Below are 24,906 nucleotides of genomic sequence, written 5' to 3' on the forward strand. Positions count from 1 at the left end.
CAAGTCCTGTATCAAATGTGGAGTGATGTTTTCTTTTCATCGATATCGGTGAGGACTAGAAGCCTGGAAAACGTCAGATAATTCGGACTAGTCTCTGACCAGTAGAGCTAAAAACAGGCAGCCATTGTTACCATGATGCCCAGCAGATCTTCCAGTACTCAGAGAATACTCAGTGAATCAGGAGTTATACAGGCAAAATGCATTATTAAAACTGCTTCAAAAAGGTTCAAATCTATTTGAATGTCCATCAGATAAAGATTCTACCTTTCTGGATATGTCAATTTTGTCTTGATCAATATGAAATCATGGGGTGCTTGTATAAGCAACACTGCCTAGTTATGATTTATGATAATTCCAGAGCTTTTCTCTTTGCTCATATAAAATCATGGATGCAGCCCACATTTAGATCATATACTCAGGTGTTATCTGTTCTTGTCTGCTGTCTTATGTCTTGTGTGGGTGTGTGCCATGTATCATTCTTTTTCAGCTTCTCTGAAATATCTAACTAATTTCAACCAATTTTGGTATGTAGGGATAAAGGAAAGCAATTTTTTTTAATTTCATGGCTTACTCAGTCTGATCCAGATGTGGCCAACATCAAAATTCTTGCACTGTCTTGAAAATTTTCTTTGCTCCTAGACATCAAGCAGATGTCAGTTTCAGTTCCAAACTTTATATTAATAGGAGTTGGTCATATCAATAGAAACTAATGATACTCAGGTGACCATCAAGGCCCATGGGCCTCATATTAGCTTCATTGCTTGATATGTGATAGTACAATTAATGGCCAACATCAGTCTTCTGTAGTGTGAACACTCTCTGAAATGCTATACTCCTCAAGTATGCAAACATTACTCAAAACCAAATGCACTGGAAAACTATTTATTATTGTTTAACAGCAGTAATTATAAATATCTATAAGAATTCCCAGTTCAAATATATACATGTCCATTCATGTATTTTCTACAAAAAAGCACCCTTTTGCTATAACACCCATGTATGCACAGCATACAAAAAAAATATTTGAAAGAATATAACAGATCTATACATAATTCTTTGTTCGAACATTTTCATGAAATGTTTCAACTAGCCAAGTGTTTTTTAAAACTAAGCCTTTCCATGCACATTAAAAAATGTATAGAAGTTGAAAAGTAACCATAAAAAGATAAAAACATTTGGAGGCTACAAATTCTGATCAAAGCCTTCAATGCATTATATAATCATGAGGAGGACTGTTCCTTGTTTTTCTTGCTGTTTAGCAAAAAAAAAAAAAAGTTTTCATGTTTCTGTTACATAAATGGATCTATTGAGTTCTAATTAACAATTACATGTAAAGCTTCATTTAGAAATCTGAATTTGTACAAGAGACCTTTAAGAGAATTAAGGTGGAGATTACTAAGTCTCAATTGTTATTGATTTGAAGTCTCAATCCCAAAAATTTTATATTTCTTTCAATATTGCTAGACAAGTTCTAAAAATGAATGAGTATTACAAAAAAAATGAGATTCAGAAAAGAAAGATCTATGTTTGTGTGTCATTTCTTGACAGAAAATACAACCAAAATCAGAGCACCACAGGTACATTACCTATCACATAAATATCTACCATAATAAATTAAAACTACAAGTGACAGTTTATACCCACTCTGCTATTTGACTCTGAGGCTAAGGCATTTAATTAAAGAAAATTCCCTAATAATACATGTATTCATTTGTCTAATGACTCTTCTCACCAACTTAAAAAGGGTCTGATTCCAACAGCTGGGACCCAAGATTATTTTTGGGGGGTTAATTCATTATATACATGTAAATTAAATAACTTGAGAATCCCAGGGAGGGTTTGGAATACCCTCCCATTTCCCTCTTAGATTTGTACATGTTAATGTTTTAGTCAATGTGCAGCATCTGCACTAAAGTGTATGTTCTATGAAATGCCATTCCCACAATGTTGGTCATTCTAATACTTGGACGACCTTCTCTAACAGGTTTAACATGATCATTCACTTATGTAGGCCAAACACAGCACTTGAAGCATGCTTAATTGTGGTCAACCTTAATTGGCATCATCATGTATCTTTGTAGCAATGTATGTTTGAGAATGGAATTTAATACTGTCAAAATTTCAGTCCATTTGTCTTGAAAAAGTCTGTCAAATGCAGTATTTGAAAAATGAATATGGTAAGCTTCTTGGGAGACAAGATTTGTACACAACTGGCCGAGAAAGGATCTTAAGTTACTTGGAAGCAGACCTGCTGAAGTAAATCTTCCTGATTACTTGTCCTGAAATGTAGGTTACAAGGAGCATATGGACAATTGACAATATGCATCCCAATACTGTATTCAATACTTGCCGAGGTAGGATTTCTAATAACTTGGGAATTGATCTGCTCCAAAAAATATCTTTCTGATCACTCTCTCAAAAGTATAAAATGCCAGCAGAATCTGAATCTGCTGTATGCATCCACATTGTAATCATCCAGTGATCCACATTGTTATCATCCACATTGTAATCATCCAGTGATCCACATTGTAATCACCCACATTGTAAATCATGAATTACGCTTGATCAAGATAGAAATTGTTACATTGGAACAGACTTGCTTAGAGAATTTATCTCGATTACTGTTCTGGAAAATTGAGGTTGCAGCAGAATCCAAAATCCTTACTGCAGAATCACTGTTCATTGATGGAATCAAATTTTTAAAACCCATAATGTTAAAGGATTTCTTATGATAAAAATTTTATTAGGAAAACACTTCTGAACCCCTGCAGCAAAAATCTAAATTCTGAAATATTATTGCACATCTTCATGACATGACTAATCATGTTTAAAAATACACCACTTTATCACAATAACTTTAAGACAACTTCAATGTCAACTCTTTTAATTATCCCCTTTATGCCCCTCATTGGATCAAAATCAAATATTCAAGAACTTTTTTCACATCTACAGGACCAGGCCAGTCATATGCAAAGAAAATTTGTTTGACAACCTCTAAAAATATATTGTGATAAATGAAGAGAGAGTGTGATACACGGACGGACAGGGATACCAACAATATAGCCAAACTTATTTTTAAAAATGTGAGTATAAAACAAACTTATTGTTCATAATCATTTTATCAAACTTTGGACAGGTTACTTGCTTGTTGACTTTTCTGCTGAAGGGCACGTTTCCTCTGATTAGCATAAATACGTAAAAACAATGCGAGAAATACTATAAGAACGCCCATAATGCCCACTAAAGTCACAGGGTGCCCATATATGATACACGACAGAAGAATTGCCAATCCCTGTCTAATGGTCATTATGATGGTAAAAGTTACTGGTCCAAACTGAGCAATTGTGTAAAAAATGAACAGTTGGCCACCTGCAGAACATAGACTTAGAATTATAGCATGGAAAATAAAATCTGGGTGTTTTGTCATGAATGCTACAGACTCAAAGAAACCCCCTTGTTCTATAAGGGAGACTCCAGTCAGGAGACAAGAGAAAAGATTCACTCCAGTCATCATTTGTATGGAGGATACTTTATAACGTTTGAAAAGTTCTCCCTGCCAGTTTGATGTAAAGCTATCAAATACCATGTACCCCATCAGCAGTATTACTCCCGATACTGTGGTCACACTTCCTTTGTGTCGCGTTATATCTCCGCTCGTCAGTAAAAACAAACTCACTCCCACCGAGATCAGTCCAGCAGTAAAGTACTCGTGGTAGTCGTATTTCTTCCGAGACACGACTTTTCCCATGAGCATCACAGGAATGACTTTGGAGGCTTTGGCCATTACTTGCGTAGGAAAGCTAACAAATTTGAGTGCTTCATATTGGCACCAGCTGCTCATTATGTTGGAGAAGGAGCTGAATGAGTATTTATATAATGGTGTTGTATGTGTGGGTTGAGACTTTACAAGTAAAACCACTAGGCCAATGAGAAAAGCTAATATTCTGTTGATGAATACTAAAAACTGGGAGTTTTTGAAGTACTCTCCTTGAGAGCTTTCAGTGCGTCCATATTCTGAAGTCATAATTTTCTCCTGAAGAACACCCCATGTTAAGTACGACCCCTGCAGTCCCGCCACACAGAACAGTAATGTAAGGCCTCGCTGGACAGATGATTCCTCACCGGATTCCCTCTTCTTCCCAGAATCCTCCTCCTGTGTTAAGGGCAGAGTAGATTCCTTACCAAATGCTAGATTCCGTAGGAAATCCTGTAGCACACCATGACCTAAACAGTAAAAATACTTAATTAAGGCTCGGTATTAAATTGTGTGCATTCAGAACCCAGTGATCATCTGTATACATGAACATGTAATTATTTGGTCAATTGTTTTGATGGTTTGCTGTATTTACCACACTTTAATATATAGTTTAAAAAAATTTATCCCATTAGGCAGTCTGATGAAAATCAGATTCTTTGATCCATTAAGGTAGATTGCTACTCTCAAAAGTAGCTATCTACATGAGTAGATCAAAGGATTTCATTTTTATCAGATTGTCACATCAGGGTCATAAGCATTATTTTGCATTTGCATTACCAGAACATTTTGATTTTCCACAATTAAATTATTTACTATATAAATGTTTATATTAGATTGGAAAAAAAATGGTGCCAACTTTTTTCACAAACTAAGTCTATTTATACACTATCAAAAGCAATCTCCCATGCAGAGTTTTAGTTCATTACTCTCTCAGACACCTCTGCAAGAGTTAAGATTTTTGACATAAAGTAAAAAAACATGATATTCCAAGGATTATTCAAATTCAACTAATAGTTTTAGATCTATTTAGTATATATAACACTAAAGGACAAACATTAGTGCAGGCATTTAATTATAATGAATTAAAATAAATGCACTATTTCTCATGCTCATCACTGTATATATCCAAGCCAACAACAGAGGTGAATGTCTGAACTGATGGTAGAGAGTGTTTCAAGAGTTGACTTCACTATATTGTAACCAAAAGTGGGGGGTGGGGGACAGGCTTTTCAATGAACATTTTCAACAGTAAAAGCCTAAAAGGTTATCTTTGGAACAAGAGGCCCAAGGGCCACTTCGCTCACCTGAGCACTGTGGCTAGGAAAAAAGGAAAAATCAGTTTAGTATTGAAAAGCTTAAATGCATAAGTGGTCCCAACCTACCCTAAAAATGGAGTGGGGGGGGGGGGGGGGGGGGGGTGGTCGTCATGATTTGAACAAACTTGAATCTACACTATCTGAGGATGCTTCCGTATAAATATGACAAACCGTGGCTTTGCTGTTCTTGAAATTTTTAAAGATTTTTCCTATATATTCCTATGTAAAACTTTGATCGTCCATTGTGGCCCCACCCTACCCCCAGGGGTCATAATTTGAACAAACTTGAATCTACACCACCTGAGGATGCTTCCACATAAATATGACCAATCATAGCTTTGCTGTTCTTGAGAAGAAGATTTTTGAAGATTTTTCCTATGTACACCTATGTTAAACATTGATCGTCCAATGTGGCCCCACCCTACCCCTGGGGGTCATGATTTGAACAAACTTGAATCTACACCACCTAAGGATGCTTCCACATAAATAAGACTAATCATAGCTTTTCTGTTCTTGAGAAGAAGATTTTTGAAGATTTTTCCTATATATTCCTATGTAAAACTTTGATCGTCCAATGTGGCCCCACCCTACCCCCGGGGGTCATGATTTGTACAAACTTGAATCTACACCACCTGAGGATGCTTCCAAATAAATATGACCAATCATAGCTTTTCTGTTCTTGAGAAGAAGATTTTTGAAGATTTTTCCTATATATTCCTATGTAAAACTTTGATCGTCCAATGTGGCCCCACCCTACCCCCGGGGGTCATGATTTGTACAAACTTGAATCTACACCACCTGAGGATGCTTTCAAATAAATATGACCAATCATAGCTTTGCTGTTCTTGAGAAGAAGATTTTTAAAGATTTTTCCTATATATTCCTATGTAAAACTTTGATCGTCCATTGTGGCCCCACCCTATCCCCGGGGGTCATGATTTGAACAAACTTGAATCTACACTACCTGACAATAATTCCACATGAGTTTCATCTTTCCTGGCCCACTGGTTCTTGAGAAGAAGATTTTTCAATAATGCCATTAATTTTTTGCTATTTCGTAATTATCTCCCCTTGGAGGAGGGCGTGGCCCTTCATTTGAACAAACTTGAAACCCCTTCACCCAAGGATACTTTGTGCCAAGTTTGATTGAAATTGGCCCAGTAGTTCTGGAGAAGAAGATGAAAATGTGAAAAGTTTACGACAACAACGACGCCGACGACGCCAACGCCGACGACAGACAACGGACAAATTTTGATCAGAAAAGCTCACTTGAGCCTTCAGCTCAGGTGAGCTAAAAAAAAAAGTGTGTGTGTGTGTATGGGGGGGGGGGGGGGTTTACAGCATAATTATGATGATGTTCAATATTGAATAAAATTCAAACTCATAATTGCTACTTTGTGTAGCGATCATATGTGAGCAGATTAAAAGATATAATTTTAATTAGATTGAAAGTTGGTGTTGCCTTCCTAACATAATCAGCAACCAATTTTCAAGCAAGTGTATCACAACATTGTTAAACGTAAGCTGCAATTAAACCTGAACTTGCCTCCCGTTTCATTGTACTTAATTTTCCTCAGATAGTTGATGATGATAGCACCCGGTACAAACACAGTGGCATATCCCAGAAGATTAATGACAAAACGAATGATCCAGAAGTCCACCAGATTGTTGCCTTGTTCTGTTGTGGATTCGGTCCCCAGTACACACGGTACAATGAAGTTCACGACCAACAATCCGAAGCACCAGAGTCCTGCCATTACAGCAGTTCTAAAATTAACAAAATGACAAAATAAATGTGTATTTTAATACCAATTACAAATACTGTACAGTAAAAACTGACTAATCGGATACCTGTGCAATCACTCTGTCTATTCAGACTAAAACATTTGTGCCCCTGTGCATGTCAGATAAGACAGGTTTCATTGTACATAAACACAAATTTCAAAAAGATTACCAGTATTTAAAAAAAACAATACCATTGACACAGTTTTGATTTTACTAAATTTCACTTGAGCAAAATATGTAGCCTATTAAAATTAGATTTTCATCTTGCTGGCAAAGTCCATGTTTTGCTATGGGAGATCCGAAATAAGTGTCCAATCAAAAAGTGAAATAGGAGGTGCACAAGGGCACTATGTAATAAAGATTCTGTGAAAAGGATCATTAAATCTTATTCAGTGGTATAGGAGGAGTTGTGGATAAGAGATGGGTACCCCTCAATATTATAGAAGAATGGCAGTGTTCTATGATGTGCTATTGGAAATCCGAAATATGTGTCCAATCAAAAAGTAAAATAAGAGGTCACAATGGCACTGTGTTACAAAGATTCTGTGAATGTATCATAAAATTTTATTCAGGGGTATAAGAGGAGTTGCAGATTAGAGATGGGTACCCCTCGATATTATTGAAAAATGGAAGAGTCTATGTTTTACTACTGGAAACCCAAAATAAATGCCCGATCAAAAAGTAAAATAGGAGGTGCAGAATGGTTCTGTGTAACAAAGATTCTGTGAAAGTATCATTAAATCTTATTCAGTGGTGTAAGAGGAGTTGCAGTTAAGAGATGTGTTCCCCAAAGTGTAATAGACAGACGGACACCCCCATCACTATACACCCCCCACTTTTCAAGTGGGGGTATAACAAAAGCTCTTGGCCATGTTACATGTTTGATATATTTGCAAGGGGCAGGGATTGACATTAACGGGACAAGTAAATTCTCAGTTTGGGCAAGTGAAATTGTCCACGTACTTTTCTGATTGGGCAAGTGAATTTTTCTCATACAAATGTACATATTTATTTAGTTTACAACAGTTTAAATCAATAGATTGAACCCTTGATTTCCGCCACACACCTGATTGACAATGTTTTTGCATTCGGAATTCCTTGGTAGTGTTTCTGGATTATACCGCTCATTTAAAAATTGGGTTTGTTATTTTCTTTCGTAGTAAATACTTTCTACGTCTAACAAAATTTTGTCAACTTCTTATTGGGAAATTAGATTATTTAATATTCAAGCACAGAATATAGGCAGGTACAGTGTCACACGATGTATCCTGATCAAGATAAGATATATGTTTCGTAGCAACTATCTTCCTTAAGCGTTGCTTCACAGTTATCTCTGAAAATCATGAATCACAGAAGCCTGAAGGATCCTACCGAAAATAATTTTTAAAAATATGAATTTTATTAAAAGGAAACGGAGGATTATTGTTGCATGGCAGTGTGTGTTAACAGGTTAAATTTACAAGTACAGCAGTATACATTTATGTACAAAAGCAGCATGCATTGACATTTTTTCAGGTAGCTCAACTTGCAAAATTGACAGTGTATTTAGTAACATTTTTTCTTATCATAACATTCACAGTAATTAATAATTTTCTTCTTAACGAGGTTCGCTCCTGAGCTTTTGAGCAGATTTATATCTTAACCTATATTTCAAAAAATTCTGCATAATGTTTTAATTCTTGCAATAAAATTGGATTCTACAATGCCAATTAAACTATATTTTCAGTTAAAACTCCATGATTAAATTCCATTCTAAAAGCATTAAGTGAGGAACTATATTTTGTGGTGGAAGGTTTTTTAGAAGAAAATGATCATTTTTTCTCTTTCAAAGTATTCAAAGTATGTTAAGTTTGGATTCCTATTTTTACATGCAGTCTACACACAGAGTTATTTTATGCAGTGAACTGTTTTATACTGGTCCTAAATTATATTTTAAATAAACTGTCATGAATTCTATCATCATATTTGATAAATATAGCAAATATATTGTGAAAATCAAGAAAAAAATATCCCTATTTTAAGCTTAAAATTAGCACTATTTTAGTAATATCTAAAAATTAACAGCCTCACAGACCCCCACTTTTTATTTTCTTTTCTGAATATATAAGATACTTTTAACCATTCTTCTTAAATTCAGTAAAATGTCATTACTTTCAAATGATTTTTTTGCTTGTTAAAGCTCTAATGCCAGAAAAATGAAATTTTTTGAGTGCAAAAAGGTGAAATAATTGAACATGCAGAGTAATTTGAAAATTTTTTCATTATCACAAATTTTAATGTGTCTATTCAAGATGAAATAGGACTGTGTTTGTTCCCATAATTTATTTGATGGGGTGCAAAGATACACCAACCTCACGATATGATACGTATCACGGTATTCAGTTCACGATACGATACGTATCACGATACATGACAACGTTAAGAAGTCTTATCTTGACAGGTTTATATCAATGTTCATATTTTTGATAATAATTTAAATATCAGTTTGTTAACTTGAATTGGATGGATAGGTAGATCTTTGAGTTGTGACAATATTCTAAACCAAAGACGAACATTTACAGGGAACTATGGGGACCTTTCCTCATAATCTTCCTTTTAAACTGGAATGAAATAGTAAGAAATTCATTCTTTTATTTCTTTCATTTAAGAAGAAAAACAGTTGTCATATTTCTCGTGTTAACACATTTATAGTCAAAAAGACAGCGAATTTTCATCAAAATACACGCTGATGAGATGTCGTGTATTACAATAGAATACGTTTAGATCTAAAGGGTTTATCATTTGTATTAACATCTATAACTTTTATTCACATTAGGAATTAGATAAAGTCCTTCACCGTGTTAAATATTGAGGTTTGTAAGATGCTGGAGATGAGTTTAACTGCCGATATAATAGATAAGGCGTTATCGTCGACTTCATGTTTTGCGTGGAAGCCATTTTGAAATTGTAAACAAGGAAACAAAACGGATGATTTGGATAATTCTGGATCGATTGAACAGAACTGCAATATCAGTTTAGCGTATCGTGAATTGAACTGTGGAAAAATATACCGCGATATACCGTCAAATGGTTTATCGTTGCACTCTTATTATTTGAATAAAAAATATTGGAAGAAAAACTTCAAAAATTGATTTATGTGCAAGACGTATTTACAGTTAAGAGTGCAACGATAAACCATTTGACAATATATAGCGGTATATTTTTCCACGGTTCAATTCACGATACCCTAAACTGATATCGCGGTTCGGTTCAATCAGTCCAGAATTATCCGAATCATCCGTTTTGTTTTGTTTACAATTTCAAAATGGCTTTCGCGCAAAAAGTGAGGTCGACGATAACGCATTAACGGCAGTTAAACTCATTTCCAGCATCTTACAGACCTCAGATTAAACACAGAGAAGGACTTTTTCATTCCTAATGTGATTAAAAGTTATAGATGTTAAGACAAATGATAAACCCTTTAGATCTTAACGTATTCTATGGTAATTCACGCGTGTATTTCGATGACAATTTGCTGCCTTGTTGACTAAAACATGAGAAATATGACAACTGGTTTTCTACGAAAATAAAAGGAAACATAGGTAATCAGAGATTACAGAGCTCACCTCAACGAATGTTGTCTTTAAGTAAGGCAAAGTCCCACACTAAACTAATAATCTAGGAGTGTGCATCCGTAGATGCAACATTTATGCAATTTTGGTCTGATAGGGCTTGCAGTTACTTGGGAATGGACTTATCTGAAAACTTAAAACTAGACACTCATTCAGAAAATGTAAGTCAAATCCAGCATCCGAAGCAAGTTTTGAGATTGTTCGTCCCTTGATGCATCATCCATGCAAGTTTGGTTCAGATAGGCCTTATAGTTACTTGGAAATGAGATCTGCTCCAAAAACTTTAATCTGGTCACTCATCCGGAAAATATAGGTCAGATCCAGCATCCGAAGCAAGTCCAGTAGTGTGCATCCTTAGATGTATCATCCATGCAAGTTTAGTCAATATAGGGCTTATAGTTACTTGGAATTGAGATCTGCTCCAAAAACTTTAACCTGGTTACTCATCTGGAAAATGTAGGTCAGATCCAGCATCCGAAGCAAGTCCAGTAGTGTACATCCTTATATGTATCAACCATGCAAGTTTGGTCAATATAGGGTTTATAGTTACTTGGAAATGACATCTGCTCCAAAAACTTTAACCTGGTCACTCATCCAGAAAATATAGCTCAGATCCAGCATCCGAAGCAAGTCCAGTAGTGTACATCCTTAGATGTATCATCCATGCAAGTTTGGTCAATATAGGGTTTATAGATACTTGGAAATGAGATCTGCTCCAAAAACCTTAACCTGGTCACTCATCCGGAAAATATAGGTCAAATCCAGCATCCGAAGCAAGTTAAGTAGTGTGCATCTTTAGATGTATCATCCATGCAAGTTTGGTCAATATAGGGCTTATAGTTACTTGGAAATGAGATCTACTCCAAAAACCTTAACCTAGTCACTCATCTGGAAAATGTAGGTCAGATCAGCATCCGAAGCAAGTTCAGTAGTGTGCATCCTTAGATGTATCATCCATGCAAGTTTGGTCAATATAGGGCTTATAGTTACTTGGAAATGAGATCTGCTCCAAAAACCTTAACCTGCTCCAAAAACTTTAACCTGCTCCAAAAACATTAACCTGGTCATTCTTTGGCTGAAATTGCAGCATCTGAAACCTTGACTGGTACAACGAAACACACTAGAAGCATCCTCCATGCATCTCTGACTAATATAGGCCATAGAAGTACTTGAAAAGAAAACTGCTCCAAAAACCTTAACCTGGGGCGCAGACGCCGACACCAACGCTGAGGGTATTACATAAGCTCCCCCAGCTTTGTTGAGGTGAGCTAATAAAAAAATGAATGTCTTCCTTTTTCATTCCAATTTAAAAGGAAGATTTTTAAGAAAGGTCCCAGTAGTTCCCTATAAATGTTCGTCATTGGTTTAGAATATTGTTCTACTTATCAATCCAATTCAAGTTCACAAAATGATATTTTAATTATTATCAAAAAATATGAACATTTGATATAACCCTGTCAAGTTTTTAAAAAAAGTATTATGACAAACTTGAAAGACTTCTTAACCTTGACACGTATTGTGATACGTATCGTATTGTGAACTGAATACCGTGATACGTATCGTATCGTGAGGTTGGTGTATCATTGCACCCCTATTTACAGTGCAAAAAGGTCAAACTAAATGCTCTGTAGTGCCAAAAGAAGTGCATTGACCCCCAATTTTTGTTTTGATTTTTAATTAAGCTATGTGTATAAATTCTAAAAATATACTTGATAAAAAATTCTCATTACTTTTGATGGCAGGATCCAACCTCCTTAAGTTCTTTCCTAATTTTGGGCAACCAAGTTTTGCATTCAGACAAGTCAAAGTTTGAGATCACTTGCCTGAAGGGCAAGTCAGTCTGAAAGTTTAAATGTCTATCCCTAAGGGGTTGAGACTTAAGATATTGGTTATTCCAAGAAGTTACAACACATAATACAATTTTTAACAGCATATTTAACTCAGTAAATCTTTGGCTCAGGTGAGCTAAAATGTTTAATAGCGAGCGCAGCGAGCGGTGCGAACTTACTGTCACTGTGAGCTCTTAAAGCAACGCCTGGGCGAAGAGAAAATTCGGACTTTACACATTGATCCAAATGAATTTTTTTCCGCAGTTACCTGTGGTCCCATAATGCTTAGTGAATTGCATCTCGTCGCAAACTACGTTCTCGCGGTAGCAACAAAAATTCAAGAAAAAATAAACTCACCTTGATTTAATGAATATATATAGCAGACAAATAGTATAGATCTAACGTTCTTGATTAAAATTATCACTGTTCAGACTTCGTTTTGATAATGCAGCAAACATATGACATCAGAGTCTAGACGTAGCAAATGTCACATGCAGTTTGACGAGCCCGATCTAAATTAAAACTGAAAGGTATCTGCGCTCACCCTAACGGTTGCACCGTCAACATATTATGTGGGTGCAAATTTTTGAGTAGAACTAAGAATGAAAAGTGCTTAATGAAAAAAGGGCTACATGTAGAATGCTAAAGTTCCATATTCAATGTGTACTCAGATTACTAGAGATTTGAGAATTGCAAATAACTATATTATTCTTTATTTAAGTAATTAATGTCATTTGCAGTTATTTGCATCTTATAAATATTCATAATATTACAGTACAGTGATTAGGGTTGTAGCAGATTGACTTCCTTCAGATAAATACAAACAACATGCAGAAAGAAATGTAACCAATAAATAAATATAATGCATACAGAACATTATGATGCATCTATATTTGATCTTCTATGATATTTATACAGTTTTTGAAAGAGACTTGCAATAAATACTTTACCTGCGGTGACTTGGTTTCATTATAGCTATTTAAAAAGTTATTTTATTACTTTTCTATCCCATATGGTGGCATTCACCTTCCACATGGTCAACCTGTTACACACATTACATGTGAGCCCAGAGTGTAATCGATCATTAATTTACCTGACACAAAAAGGCACAAGTAATAAATATCCCTACGTGTTCTCTTCACCGACACATTGTCATTTGAAGACAGTGTAAATCTAGTTTGCGGGGATTAACAAACAACTATATTTTCTTCTGTCTCAGTGTTTGTAGATATTTTAAAGATAAGTAAATACCTATACTACAAGGAAAAATATATTAATATAAATAATGTATTACATTTTATTTTGGGCATTCCTCGAGAATCGATTCAACACTTTGAGATTGTGTTTAGAAATTTTACTAGTTTTAACCAACTCTAGTAAATGAAAATACGAAACTGTAGTATGTTTTTTAAGTAAAACACTATAGCTTACATTGCTAATTTCTCTTGCATGAATTTGTGCTGTCATTGAAGATATTTTTCTTCTCTTTTTTTATTGTCCTAGTATAATTAATGAAAAAACTCATTGCATTATTAAGCTAGCTCTGTATGTGCAGAAAGAAAAAAAGCAAAATCATTTGGTGAATTTTTCATCTAGAACTGTTATTTGATTTTTTTCCATTATGTCTCGTGGAAGCAGTGCGGGTTTTGATAGACACATAACAATATTTTCACCAGAGGGTAGACTTTATCAAGTTGGTAAGTAATAGAAAAGCTTTTAAAAGTACAATGTTCATGTGAGTGTCGGTTTAGCTCGAAATATCTCTGCTAAGAATATTGTAGACACACTTCATACACTTCGGCCCACGGACATTACGGCCCAGTAACACCATGCGTTTTCTCCTTTCCTGTTACACATAATGTCCCCAGACACCTCCACCATTGATTTCATGCATTATGATTGTGAAGGTGGTTTTCAGTACTTTTTTTTTCTTTCAAAATCTTGCATAGTTCTCAAGTTCCAGTCTCAGTCTGAGTTGTTGAGAAACTCATGATTTTCAGGCGACCTCAGAGCCTACTTGCCTCTTGTGTCAAGTTTGACATACCTGTGACTTGATTGTTGGCCCTAAAGAAAAAGAAGAAATATGACTACATAATAATTATCTGGCACTTTTGATTCAGTATATTTAAATATTCTGCTCGGAGATAAACAAACAACACAAACATGTAGATCTGTCAACGCGGGGTATATACTAATCGGTGGTATTATTTTAATGATAAACTTTTTCAATATCCGATATTTAATAGGCCCATCAATCTCATAGTCTCACAATGGAGAGGTCCATCATATTTGGAATTCCTCACCGTTTATTGTTATATCATGCATGTATACTATGTTGTAAATGCTTGAAGGTTCCAACTTTAAAAAATACAGATGAGAAGGAAATAAATTATAAATTAAAGAGATTGTACCTGTTAGTGATTGTTTTTAAATATTCACGTACTCTTAATGTCTTAAATAACAGCATACGGAGAGATAGAAAATGAAAATTGTGATTTTTTTGGTTGTATGACCATTATCCACGAATTTACGTATCCTTGAAACTGTGATTTTTGCTAAATCCACAAAAATTGATACCCACGAATATTGATGAAACCACAGTATTTCATTTCCTTTTAAATCAAAAGAAGAGATCAGTAGTAATATGGCAGGATGGGTTTTGTTGACAGCATAGTCATGCTAGTGTCTTACATTTTCGACAACTTGAAAACTTGACAACATGAGAACAAGGGGCATTAATTTGTAAAACAATGAATACCGGGGTACTTGTTTATTCTTTAAAGTGTGGCTTAATAGGTAATGAGGTTAGAATAAATGCAAAATTGCAATATTAATTTGATTTATTGACATGACAGAAAATTCCCCTTTACTCTACGCTGTTTTTCCCAGTTGAATCAATACCAGACCTATTCCCAGTCGGTAGAAAAAAAAATCGCTGATCTCTAACTTGATTACATGTTACTTATTTTCATTGTTAGTATCTATTAACTGTATATTGTACATTTCAGAATATGCATTTAAAGCCATAAACCAAGGAGGGCTCACTTCTGTTGCCATCAGAGGAAAGGATTGTGCTGTAGTAGTTACCCAGAAGAAAGTGCCTGTAAGTAAGCCAGGGGGGCATATGTCTGTTAACTCTTTATTTAATCTAAAAAAAAAAATAGTCTCATTGTTTTCTTCTTCTTTTTATTTAATCTTTAAAAAATAAAATCTGTTTTCTTCTTCAAAACTATATTAACAGTAATTTCCACCACTATTGGTACAAGTACCCTTCTGTATTTTTATTTCCAGTTAAGGATTTTTAAGAAATGTTGAGAGTAGGGCTGTGAAAAATCTGTACTAGCTGAGCAAAAAATTATAAACCTAGCTTGAACATATTATTATCTGTCTGTAAAGATTCAGTATTGATAAAATTATTGCCCCTTATTATAGAATTAGTTGTAGATTAAGACTGCAAATGGAATCCAAATTTTTACATAGCAGCCAATATAAACTTTGATGTTGTTATTTCTTAATCTTGCACTTAAAAACAACAGGCCTCATATTGTAAAATGAATTGAAGCTCTCTTATGTGTAACTCAAGGCCCTCTCGTTAAGATTTTTAGTGTTTTTGATCATGTTAATAATTGGTATGTTATGAATTTACCATTTTATGTAGATTATCTGTTGGAATATATACAAATACTTGTATTCTTGCAAGATCTGTACCACCCTAGCATTTACACAACTATACAGAGGTTTACAGTTCATGTGGATTAGATCAACAAGTACTTGATGGTGGTTCAAAATCATTTGCACTTCTTGGGAATTTGTAAAGGAGAAAATGAACAATCAAAGCATAAAAAGCAAGAAACAATTATTTATTAACAAATGTTAATTTTTGGAGACACATTTTTAGCTCACCTCAACAAAGTCTAGATGAACTCATGCCATATCCAGGTGTTCGGTTTATCCTGGTTAGAGTTTTAGGAGCATGACCACTCCTAAGTAACGATGTAGCCCTAACTGGACCAAACTATCATGGATGATGCATCTAGGGATGCATACTACTAGAAATGCTTGAGATGCTGGAGCTGACCTTCATTTTTCTTCAGCAGGTCTCATTCCCAAGTAACTGTATACCTTTTAGTGACCAAACTTGCATGGATGATTCATCTAGGATCTAGGAATATACACTGTTCACATATGCAAAAGAAACGCAACCCAATTAAATGTAAATTTTTTTAATATTAATAATTATTATACCCCCCCCCCCACTTGAAAAGCAGGGGGTGTATAGTGTTGGGTTTTTGCATCCATCAGTACGTCTGTCCATCCATCTGTCTGTCTGTCTGTTATGCTTTAAAGGTGTTAGGTAGCACAATGTGAAATGGATTACTGTGAAATCACTAATTTTCATGGGGGTTTAATTTTCATTTTTTCGAGATATGAAGAGACCCTCGAATTCATGTCCACCAAGAAATGTAAAATTTCACATACATTACTACTACACCACACTTCCCCAACCACAAAATCAAATCCCCCAAACTAATATTTTTTCTTCAAACTTCAAAAATTTGACCCCCAAAAAATATGTGATTTCACAGTGTCTTCACCAATGTTACATTGGCCCTCATACAGTCTCCGTCTCTTGCCAATAGAGCAAGTGTGGGGACATGTTAAAATAAATATTGACACATTCCAAATCCACCAGAAATTCCATCCGCTATGCATCAGGCACTTTTGGAAGAATAGCAGAACATCCCCATATGGCACAAATCAAATGTGTAAGGAACTTCATGCTATGAACTTTGAGGCAGGTCCAATCCCAAGTAACTGTAAGCCCTATGGTGACCAAACATGCATGGATGATGCATCTAGAGATGAATCCTACCAGACTTGCTTCAGATGCTGTATCTGACCTACATTTCCAGATGAGTAACCAAATTAAAGTTTTTGGAGCAGGTCCATTCCAAAGTACTTATAAAGTCCTCTTTAAAAAAAATTGCATGGATGATGTACATTTATTAGGCATTCTTCAGATGCAGCATCTGACCTACCAGGATGACCTGACCTGCATTTTCCAGGTGATGATTTTTAGCATGTCCTTTCCCAAGAAATTTGAAATCTTACCAAGACCAAACTTGGATGGATGTGACCCTAGGGAACCCACACATTGATGATACTTTGCCTTCAGTCATAGATGGCATTCCTCAAAGTGAGCTTTGTAATCTTTGATTACCTGTGTTTAGCTCTACTGATCAATTTGTACAGGAGAGTAGATTATGCATTGGTAGTGTTTGAGGTCCATGTATCTGTCTGTTTTTTCACTATTCTACATCTTCAGCTTCTGTTTTGATTTAGCAAAACATTGGTCAAAGTGTAAACTACATCAAGTATGATCAAGATATGCTAATGATAATTTTAGCTAATTTCATGCTATGGTTACTCAAAATGGTATGTTGTGTGAATTTCTAAAAAAAATACAACTATGCTTCCAGTCTTGGTTTTAATTCAGAGAGATATGAAACATGTGTAGATTACAGGCATTCACATCATGTTTCAATATTGTGAAATGTTGCCATCATTATCAAAAGCACAATAATAAGACAAAATTCTATTCCTTTGTTCCAATTTAATCAGTCAAAATTCAGAAAGCAAATCTTGTAGATGCACCTGCACCAATCAATTTCAAGTTTAAACCAGTAGTGTAACCAGCTTTAAATTTTTTTTTTTTTTAATTATTTTTTTTACTTTCAGGATAAATTATTGGATGCTGATACAGTGACCCATTTGTTTCAACTGACAGAAAATCTAGGCTGTGTTATGACAGGCATGGTTGGTAGGTATTCTGAAAGTGAAGTTGAAACTTTGTATTTGAATGCCTACTATAGTTTTGAATTCATAGTACAGTCAAACTTCATTATCTCGAACTCGATGGGGCCGAGAAAAAACTTCAAGATATCTAAGATTCAAGATATCCAGGGTACTTAGAGAATGAAAAGGTGGGACTTAGAAGTCACTTCGACATCTCCACGGTATTCAAAATATCTGTGTTCGAGATACCCAAAGTACAACTGTATTTTCTCATTCTAATTTTGTTAATTTATAATCATAGAATAAGTTACATATTACACAGAGAAATGCATTAAAGGTCATCAGCAAACCATAAAGATTTGGATTTTTTGCAAAAATTTATGCATGTTATTAAACGTTTGTTTCCTCTAATTTTGCCAGCTCGGTATGGCATATTTACTCTGAATTTACAGCACCATACTACAAAAGTAGGTGTCTGTTTGAACCAAGCATTGTGATTAGTTTAAAATTTTTTATGTCGACCAGTCATAAACTAGCTACCATAAACTAGCTGAATTATCATGCACTAAACGATAAAAAGTCCAAAAACATCCTTAGAATGATGAAATTGGACTTTAACCCTGAAGATGTCCATTCTAAAGAAGTTCTTGTCAATTTGTACAATTTAGTTTTAGGTCACAGCATCTATGTCCATTGGGAAAAAAAAACTGAACAGAATCAACAATGAAGTTTTGCATAACAATTCAAACTTTGTCAGAGAGATTATAGTACATGGCCTATTTTGAATTTTAGCTGACAGCCGTTCACAAGTACAGAGGGCTCGATATGAAGCAGCCAAATGGAAGTATACTTACGGATACGAGATTCCAGTGGATGTTCTCTGTAAACGGATGGCAGACATATCTCAAGTCTACACACAAAGTGCAGAGATGAGGCCACTTGGTTGCAGTATGTGATAATTTTAGTACAGAAGGATTAGGTGCACATAGAATATCTGATTGTAAATACTACTGTAAACCAACTGTTATTTGTGACAACTGTTGCCAGCACTTGAGATTTCTCGGTTTGAGATCCATCAGCAACTATCAGTTTTCACAACTGAGGAAACATTCTGTATAAATACAAAATTAAATACTGCAAATGGTTTACAACAAGAAATATTTGCAAGTAAAAGAAGGTTGCATTATTGCACAGGAATAAAAGTTGGTTTAGATATATTCCTTATGAGAAACAGATACTATACATATTACATAGTTACATTCAGGGGGTCCATTGAGATGTAGACAGTTTTTCTGAAATTTTGATTTACTGTTTATTGATAGGTATGATTGTGATAGGATACGATGCTGAGTATGGACCACAGGTATTTAAGACAGATCCTGCTGGCTACTATTCTGGCTATAAGGCTACATCAGCAGGGGTCAAACAACTAGAGGCCAACAGTTTCCTTGAAAAGAAAATCAAGAAAAAGCAAGACTTTACATATAATGAGGCAGTGGAAGTAAGGCTTCATTTTAAATTTACATTTTAGTCTTTAGCTGACATTCATAAAATGTTAAGCAGTTGTTGGAAGGGTCTGTATATTATTATAGAAAAGAGTCTTAATGTTACAGCAGATCACTCACAGGATTAATTATCTAGCCTCAGAAGATGATCCTCAAAATCCAGAGTCTGACCTGTCAAGTAAAGACAAAGTGATTTTCAATTTATTTAAAGATAAATATGCTTAAACCCAGGGCAAACTTTCCTGATGTGACTGTGTACAGCAGCATGCAGTGGTATACTGTGTTTTAATATGAGGGAGTATATGAAATATGAAGATCACAAACAGTAATCGTGCTCAAAAGTCCAAATAAACAATACAAATTGAGAGCAGAGCAATCACATACCCCTGAAAACTTCAGAGGTGGGATCAGGTGCTATGAAAGAGTAAGCATCCCCTGTGGACTGATCACACCTGCCATGAGCTTTTTGTCTTGCCTGGTTAAATGGATAAATCTGTATGGAAATAATGACCTCACAATTTGTATTAAAAATGTCAGTAACATTTGACCTAACAACAAGTTGTATTTGGAAATAAGGTCATTGTATCAACCACACAATTTGCAAAATGTTGACTTTAAATGACTCATTTATAAGTACCTGTCTCAGCATAGAAATTGCTCAGAATATGCTCTTGTGTATAGAATTGAGTGGGAGATATAAACACCATATGCAGGTGGTAATGGTTTAATGCATTATAAATAAATCAATGTCTTTCTCTAGTAACATCCAAATATGAAGCAGATGTGTCAGTCTCTGGTATCATTTCTTCTGAGTTCTGTGGGATACATCAAATCAGTGATGAAAAATAAATATTATTAATTGATAAATCATCGATATATATCTAAATGTCGAATTGAAGGCCACTGCAAGAGACTTCTCTTTTTCATGTAGAAGTTTTTGAATAAATTCTGCTTCATAAGAAACGAAAACACTTCTGCTAATAAAGGGCCACAGTAAGCACCCATGGGAATTCCAACAGATTGTTGGAGATCTTGTTTCCAAAGACTACATAGGTACATGTATTGTCAGAAACTCGGGCATCTTTTTAATACATGTTTCAATATCAATTTCAGAGTACTGGTACTTGTATGTTATTGTAGTATCAAAATTATTTTTAACAAAGTAATTTTGTAGATGACCAATTCTGAGTTCCATTTTTTATTGAAGAAGCAGTTGTCTTTATAATTTAAACTAGCTTAAATTATTGTGTTTCATTTTCTTTGGAGCTTAGAAATGTCACCACAGTTTATATGAGTTTATTTTTTCCATTTCTTTTTTTGTTTTAGGTTGCTATTACCTGTTTATCAACAGTACTCTCAGCTGACTTCAAGTCGTCAGAAATAGAAGTGGGGGTGGTAACTACTGAGAATCAGCATTTCAAGTATGTTCACCTACAGTTATATCCATGTACATACAACTGTATGTACCTTGTTTCAAATGGCACAGTTTGTTAACTGAAAACTTGATGAAGAATAAATAGAATTAATTTCTATGTTATGAAGTTCAACATGTGAAATCTGAGCACCTCAGGTGTCCACACCTTGCCTCAAACAATTACAGTGAAATGAATGTCAAAAGTTTATAATTTGATAATGGGGAAACAACTTTAGTTTATGAATATTAGGGCTGTTCCAGAATTAAATGTGTGTGTGTTGGAGGGGGCACTTTTTTCACCCAAACACCTCCAAAATATTTTCCCCATGCCCCACCACCCATTTAATTTAATTTTGTTACTTGCCAACCACCCATAAAAAATGTCATTTGATAAATCCTAGCTGTAAAAAATGAGCAAGTTAACTGTGAAAAAAATGTCAAAAACTTGACATTTTTTCTCTTGTATGGACCATTCTTTAAGATGTCATGATAGAGAGAAAATGATAAAGAAATAATTCATACTGCAGTATTATCCAAAGAATTGATTAAATTTCAGTCCAATTGTAATGTACTAGTTGAAAAAAAAAATATATTGCCGGCCCAGACAATAGACTTGTTTTAACTTGTTTCCTCACGTTAGTAGATGCTATTGAGGTCACCTACACGGCACGTGCCACACGTGGGAAAACTGGCTCAGGTAAAGTCAGCATACCCAGAGATCTGATTATGTAACAACTTAGTAGACTATAGAATATAGATGTGTTACAAGTATAGCTTCTGCATACTGGGAGATTGGATAACGTAACAACAGATTACAGATGTGTTATAAGTATAGCTTTTTTCATAAAGCTTGGCTGTCTTTAGCAACAACCTTAAACAGTCACCTGAAACAATACACCTATCAGACTGTATTATTCTGTTGTGATTCTTGGCTTTGCATTTCTTCGACAGCTCCTTCCATACAAAAGACAGTGCAAAACAAAGAAAAAAATTAATAAACACAAATTTTTTTGTTTGCATGTGATTTCTATTACCCAAGAAAATATAGAAAAGCTTTTTAATAGTTGCTATAAAAAATAAAGTTTTAGTTTCAATTTTTGGGGGGCTCAATTTTTTCGATTTCTTTTTTTTTTAAGATGGAATATCTTGAAAAATTGTTGGTAGATCACCAGAAAATTATCTCCCTAGCCTTGAACAGCATTTTAACCAATAAAAGAATTGAAAATTTTCACATCATGCATTTTCTACAAATGACAAAAGAGAGGAAGTGTATAGTCCAAAGAATGTAAGATACTTCAACTCTGTATGTACTAGGGGTGTAACGATTTATCAGTATACAGGGATACACCAAAAAAATTGTACTGGATTGTGGTACAAAATTCATGTACCTGTGTATCATGATATATAACATTTTAAACAATTATTCATGTTATTCCTTGTTAGTTTTACCTTTAAAAGTGATTTTCTTCATTTACTTATGATGTTTTTATTGTGCTCAGAGCTTATTAAATGTTACATAATGTATTTGTGAACTTGATGAAATAATCTACAACTTTTATCCTTTCACTTTGTAATAGGAAGTTCCAGAGACAAATTATACAAAAAAATATGAAAGATAAAAATTTGTGATACATATTGTGATACATGTACCAGGGTTGTTCCTAAGACACAGGGGCCAGGGAATTCCCCCACCTATAATGACTTAATACCCCTGTTATTCTGACATTGCCCCCACAACCCCCAGTAGGATAGGAACCCAAGACACCCTTCTACTTTCAAAATGTTCCCTTCTATTTCAATTCTTATGAACAACCCTGCTGATACAGCCCCTGCAAATCACAATATTTTAAGATATGCTTCAACCATTTCGTTACACCCCTAGACTATATACCATATTCCTGTGAAGACGATAATTTAATTTTGTTCAAATCATGACCCCCCCCCCCCCCCCCGGGATAGGGTAGCGCCACTATGGGAGATTTTACATGAGAGTATATAGGAAACATCTTTTTAAAAATCTTCTTTTCAAGAACAGCAAAGCCATGATCAGTCATATTTATTTGGAAGTATCAGGTAGTTTAGATTCAGTTTTGTTCATATCATGACCTTTTGGGTTAGGGTGGAGCCACAATAAGCAAAGTTTTACATAGGAATATATACAGTCTAACCTCAATATATTGAACTCGATGGGACCACGAAAAAAAATTGAGATATCCAAGGATTCGAGATATGGAGTTTAAAATACTTAAAGAATAAGCGGTTGGGACTTCCAAATCACTTCAACATATCCATGGTATTTGAGATTTCAGTGTTTGAGATACTGAAGTTCAACTGTATCGGAAGAAATTTTTAAATCTTGTTCCCATGATCAGTCATATTTATATGGAAGCATCCTTAGGTAGTGTAGATTCAAGTCTGTTAAAGTCTTGGCCCCCTGGGGTAGGGTGGGGCCACAATATGTTAAGTTTTACATAGGAATATATAGGGAGAAAAATCTGCTGCTGAAGAACAGAAGGGCCATAGTGAAATAGGTGAGCACTGTGGCCCATGGAACTCATTTCATTTATGTCCCTTTAAATGTCATTTAAAAAATGGAAGGAATGCCAACCTCGATGGCTAATGAAGTCTTGCTTATATTTTTTTAGATTCACCACAATACAGTAAATACTATATCCACAAAATTTCATTTTCTATTCTTTTTAGACCAACCGTGCATCAGTTTCTATTTCAGTCACACCAACCACCCATCCAAAAAAAAAAGCTTCAACCCCACCATGGATAAATATAAAATAAAGATGCCGTCCGAGGCTTCCACCCATTTGTGGCGGTCAGACAGGTTCAATCGCCGGTGGCCAGATGGCTCAGTTGGTAGAGCACCTGACTGGAGATTCAGGGGGTCTGGGTTCGAATCTTGGTCTGGTCCGCTGCATTTTTCTCCTTTTCAGTCGTTACACATTTAATTCTAGAACAGGCCTTAGTAGTTATTTAAAAATACCTCAAAGTCAAGGTCAAATGATATTCTTCTTTAAATATGTATTTGAGCATATTTTAGCGTGAATACTATTGGTTTGAAAACAATTTTATTTTTTGTTTAGATGAATTAGACACACCAAGTTCTAATGCTATTTCTGTATAATTTGTACAAGGTATCGTATATTAACACAACAATGAGCAAAGATGTGCAAAACATACAGCTTGAATAGTATAAGGTAGCCACAAAAGGAGAATATTATTCCACAGAGATCATGGAGATAGAAAGAAATGAATTAATTTGGGGAGTTAGGGGATATTCACGCACACATTTTTGGGATGTATCAAAAAACTAAGTGTCAGAATACATTGAATCTTTTGCTATATATAGATGTATACATGTAAAGATGTGGTAGTGTACCAAGTGCTGAAAATGGAATTGTATTCTATTTTGAGATGTGTATTGATTCATAAACAGTTATTAAAAAAAATTAATTAAATATTTCAGGAAATTAACAGAAGAAGAAATTGACCAACATCTTGTAGCCATAGCTGAAAAGGACTGAGGGATCTGCACACTTAATGATTGAGTCTTATTACTGACATACAAATGTATCATGATCCAAAAAAAAACAATAGTCTAATGTCCTTGCATTTTGCGATGTTGATATATCTTAAATAAATACATGACATTCATTTGCATTGTATTGTCTCTAAAATTTATCAAAATACTAGAGCTGGGTATTGGCTAGAGATTTCGAATTGGGATATTTTTAACTGTATTGTGATATGTATTGCAATATTTTCAACAAAATTGAAATGGTATTTTCTTATTATATTAACTTCCTTTTACATACAGAATATACATAACTATGATAAATGATAAAAGATATCTTGTTGATTGAATTAGTTATGCAAATAAA

At 34.7% G+C, this 24,906-nt stretch overlaps 2 protein-coding genes across 2 annotated transcripts; one reads left to right on the forward strand and one right to left on the reverse strand.

Annotated features, from left to right (window-relative positions):
- Positions 1 to 866: 866 nt before the first annotated feature.
- LOC133172429 (adenosine 3'-phospho 5'-phosphosulfate transporter 1-like) lies at positions 867 to 13,451 on the reverse strand. Its single transcript, XM_061307315.1, has 3 exons — positions 13,392 to 13,451; positions 6,620 to 6,840; positions 867 to 4,224 (listed from the first exon to the last, which is right to left on the reverse strand). Exons 2-3 carry the CDS (start codon positions 6,828 to 6,830, stop codon positions 3,122 to 3,124), a joined length of 1,314 nt encoding a protein of 437 aa, XP_061163299.1. The 5' UTR covers positions 6,831 to 6,840; positions 13,392 to 13,451; the 3' UTR covers positions 867 to 3,121.
- A 389-nt stretch (positions 13,452 to 13,840) lies between these two features.
- Positions 13,841 to 24,679, forward strand: LOC133200340 (proteasome subunit alpha type-6-like). The gene is made up of 7 exons (XM_061336159.1): positions 13,841 to 13,995; positions 15,307 to 15,401; positions 18,038 to 18,119; positions 18,887 to 19,042; positions 19,417 to 19,595; positions 20,926 to 21,020; positions 24,492 to 24,679. Exons 1-7 carry the CDS (start codon positions 13,920 to 13,922, stop codon positions 24,547 to 24,549), a joined length of 741 nt encoding a protein of 246 aa, XP_061192143.1. The 5' UTR covers positions 13,841 to 13,919; the 3' UTR covers positions 24,550 to 24,679.
- Positions 24,680 to 24,906: the final 227 nt, after the last annotated feature.

The sequence above is a fragment of the Saccostrea echinata genome, unplaced genomic scaffold (genome assembly GCF_033153115.1).
Source record: "Saccostrea echinata isolate AGI-Se365-2 ecotype Australia unplaced genomic scaffold, CSIRO_AGI_Sech_v1 ptg000002l, whole genome shotgun sequence".
NCBI lineage: Eukaryota > Metazoa > Mollusca > Bivalvia > Ostreida > Ostreidae > Saccostrea > Saccostrea echinata.